Source organism: Echinops telfairi, unplaced genomic scaffold (assembly GCF_000313985.2).
Source record: "Echinops telfairi isolate 266 unplaced genomic scaffold, ASM31398v2 ScPeMD7_7424;HRSCAF=8462, whole genome shotgun sequence".
Taxonomy (NCBI): Eukaryota; Metazoa; Chordata; class Mammalia; order Afrosoricida; family Tenrecidae; genus Echinops; species Echinops telfairi.
This window is the reverse complement of record NW_022111324.1, coordinates 21,487,445-21,491,425: the sequence shown is the minus strand read 5'-3', so window position 1 is coordinate 21,491,425 and position 3,981 is coordinate 21,487,445. Positions and strand designations below refer to the sequence as shown.

The following is a 3,981-nucleotide window of genomic DNA, read 5'->3' as shown; positions in this document are numbered from 1 at the left end:
CGAAGACCAGACTGCATGTCAGAATGGCCTCCACACACAGATGACCAGCGGTGTCTCCTCCGAAGACCAGACTGCATGTCAGAATGGCCTCCACATGCCCTTAGCTACATGCTTGGCATACAGCAAGTAGTTAATCATTATTGAGTGAAGGCTTTTCGTGACCAAATTAGCCCTCGATGACTTTCTTCTTCCCTGGATTCTGACAAGAAATGGCTGTTGCAACTATTGATCACCCCTTCCAGAGGGGGAAAAAAAAATCCAAGATTCAAGGAAACAATTAGTTCAAAGGGCTAGTAGACCATATGAACCACAGTCTGCACTACCCTCAGACCAGAAGAATTTGATGGTGCCCAGTTACCACTGCCTTTGATCAGGACTATCATTGAAGTCCTGGACAGAGAGGGCAGGGGAAAAAGTAGACCGAAATTCAAAATCACAAAAAGACCAGGCTTACCGGGTCTGCTAGAGATGGGTGACGGGGAGAGGGTGGGGATGGGGAGTGGGACACCCCCCCAAGATTGTGGTCCTTAGACACCCTCCAAGGCTATCCCAGGCCAACAAAGTGAATACTACCACCAGGCAGGAAGACACGCTCTCCAGAACAATCAACTCTGACCAAAAAGGCAGCACGTACCCCAAAGCATAAATTCAAGCCAGGAAGAAGGACGATGGAACCCCCTGGGCCCAGGGAGGAAGTGGGGAGAGGGCTGCGACTTTGAGGGGATTGTGACCAATGTCACGAAACAAAACGTGTACAAGTTGTTGAATGGGAGGCTAACTGGCCCTGCAAACCCTCACTCGAGTTACAGTAAAACATGTTTAAAAAGAAGAAATGGCTGCACCGCCTCTTTTGGCCCTTTCGAACTCAGCTTCTTCGGCCGCCAGCTCTCCTGCTTTGTGTCGCCCATTTCCCCAACTGCAATGTAAACAATGCATTGCACCCAGAGGCCACTCACCAAATATTTGCTGACTGATGAGCCAGGACATAAACGGAACACACTGAATCTCCCAACATAAGGTGACACACGGTGTTGCTGTTGAATAGCAAGGGGGTGAGCCAGGTTCCCAGAAACCAGGGCCCTGCTCCAGGTAAGAACTCCCCAGAGGATTCCCAAGTCATTAAAGAAATGAGCTCTCCTTATCCACTCTGGATGCTCATGGCCAGCTGGTCAGGCTTGCTTTCTCCCCATGGGGTGACCTCCCTCCCACACCTTTACTGACCCCTTCCAGCAGCCGAGCATGGCCTTTCCCACCAGCCCAGGGTAGGAGGAGAGTCAGCCCCCTTCTATCCCACAAGCATACTTTCTCAAGGAACCTCAGAATCCAGAGAGGAGGTGAGAGCTGCCTCCTGGAGGCTGGCTCCTGGCTTCTCAGCAAGTCTCAGCAGGAAATCTCACCCTGGGTTTGAGGGCCAGCAGTGGTCAGTGTGCATCTCTGACACCAGGAGGTTGCCTGATCCTCATGGGCTCACGGGAGACCCCAGCTTCTCCTCAACTGACAGCGGTTCATCTCGACACTGATACTTTTGTGTGTTTTTATTCTGTCAGAAGTTAGGTTTTGTTGATGCTATTGCTGTGTTCTTGTTCGTTGATTTTCTTAGAGAAGAGCGGTCGCTCCACGCACTGGGGAACGACCCCCTTTGAAAGTGGCCACCCTCATCCAGGAACAGGCTGGACCAGGATAGGGGTGCACAAGTCACAGGCCAAGCGAGTGAGTCAGCTGGGAGACCGTCTTGTCCTCCAGCACTCTCAAGAAAGAAGGCAGGCTCCAGCATGAGTCACCTTTGACTCTTCTTTAAGACCCCTGTAGCCTCAAAGCAGAGGCTGACCTCGGAATACGCATGGTCTCTAATGGTCCTGGAGATGCGCTCCCTAAGATGCTCCAGTTCCACGTCTGGCCCTCTTCTCCCTTCCTGCCCTGCCCTATCATGTGCTGTCATCGCCAAAACAGTGTAAGGAGCTGCTCGGAGACGGCACATTCAGGTGATGGGACCAGAGGGGTGTTGTGTACAGAGATCGGTGGCAAAATGGTCGATGGATTTTGATTAAACTTCACTTTCCAGAACCATATGGCTAAAAGATAGACACACGTCCCTTTAGTCACTCTGCAAGTTGCTCAAGGGAAAAAACTGGGTTTATCAAGAAACACTAGGAGCACAGCAACGGAATCGTTCAGGGTTTGCATTCCCCAGAAAGCAGCCTATTCCCCAAGGTATGGACAAGTCCTTTTCCAATGACCCCACAGGGAGGGCCCTCGCACCGACATCAAGAAGCAGTTCCATTCCGAGGAAACAGCCAGAATCAAATCACTGATTACTCACCCGACCACTCTTACCCACAGGTCTGGGTTAGGCAGATGTTTGAAATCATCGGCATCGTTACATTGTAAAAGAAAACACCGAGTATACCGCAAACCCCCAATTCACTGCCATTGGGTGGAGTCCAACTCCTAGCGACCCTAGCGCACAGGGTAGAACAACCCCTGTGGGTTTCCAAGACTGCCTCTCTTTTCCAGGAGCAGGAAGCATCGTCTTTGCTCTTGAGGAGTGGCTGGTGGTTTTGAATTGATGACTTTGCAGTTAGCAGCCCTACGATTAGGCCACCAGTGTTCCTGAGATAAAAGAGACTTTATTCAGTATCGTGTCTGACATATAATAAGCACTCAGTAATATCAGTTCTTATTGCCAACATAATACCTATTTTTTACTATTCATACATATAAAAATAAGCATTTATGTAATAGAACACATCTCAAAATCTGTGTTATTTAGTGGTGTTCTTATCCCTCAAAGGAGCTCTGGTGGCACTATGGTTAAACACTCAGCTGCTAACCACAAGGTGGGCAGTTCAAACCCACCAGTCAGAGTTATGTGGGCACAGCATCAGTAAAGATTATAGCCTTGGAAACTCATAGGGTCGCCATGAATTCCACTTATGGCAGTGGGGTATTTTTCTTTGAGGGGGGCTCTTATCCCTTATCCTCAGGCTATTATTAAATGAATGTGTCTCATAGCTGATAGAATCTTAATCAAGGAAATAGTGGTGTTAATATTCAGCCCAGGGAACGTCCCCATCGTTCTTGGGAACAAGGATCCAAGTAGTTGCCTTCAATCAGGCCGCAGGGCTCATGGGGTTAAAACAGAAGGGGGGCCTGAGAAAGAGGGAATGGACAAGGAGAAGAGAGAGAAGGAGGTGGCCCCAAAGCTGTAGGCAGCAGGCCTGGAGACACTTGGAAGGGAGACAGGAAAACTGCCAAGTGAGTGTAACCATCTCAGCGATAAAGATGAGGCGACAAAGGAGGAGGGGGTGGGGAAAGGCAGTGGTGGGGGCGACAAAAGGAAGGTCAATTCCCTTGTCTCCCCAACACTGACCCTACAGCACCTGAGGGACTTGGCAGGAAGGTGACCGGGTCTCTAGGGGAGGGGGAAGGGGCATGCCACAAGGTGGAACTAGCAGAAGCCTTTTAAGGTGTCCGCTGGGCAGGAGGGGGAACAAAGGAGGTCCCCACCCCACACCCTCGGGGATGGGGCAGCGAGCGAGCTGGGTCGCGGTTACGGGAGGCAGAGCGAACAGGCAAAGTAGCGCTGGCGGTCAGGGGGCCCCGGATCAAAGGAGGGCCGAGAAGCTCCGGATGCGGGACAAGGGGAGACAGACAAGGGCCGGAGCCCAAACTGAAGTTGGGGATGTGAAACCCGGGGAGCGGAGTGCGCTGAGAGGAAGCGGGAGGGAATGGATGGGAAGGAGGCAGCGCGCCCCGGAGCAAAGGGCCCTCCGCCCCGGGGAGCGAGGAGCCGCCCGGCTTCTCACCTTTGATGTCGTTGGCCAGCGCCTTCCACGTCGGGGCGAAGGCGATGCAGTGGCCGCACCAGGAGGCGAAGAATTCCACCGCCCAGGCGCTGCGGGAGCCCAGCACGGCGCCGCGCAGCGTGTCCGCCTGCAGCAGCGTCAGCGGGTCGGAGGGCGAGTACAGCACCGAACGCCT

General features: G+C 52.5%; 1 protein-coding gene across 1 annotated transcript in view; it reads right to left on the bottom strand.

The window, feature by feature from the left end:
* Positions 1 to 3,981, bottom strand: part of QSOX1 (quiescin sulfhydryl oxidase 1) — a 41,641-nt gene that overhangs the window by 35,783 nt on the left and 1,877 nt on the right. The window contains exon 2 of the mRNA XM_045297981.1: positions 3,807 to 3,979. Coding sequence (XP_045153916.1) covers positions 3,807 to 3,979 — 173 coding nt within the window. The remainder of the gene's footprint in view (positions 1 to 3,806; positions 3,980 to 3,981) is intronic.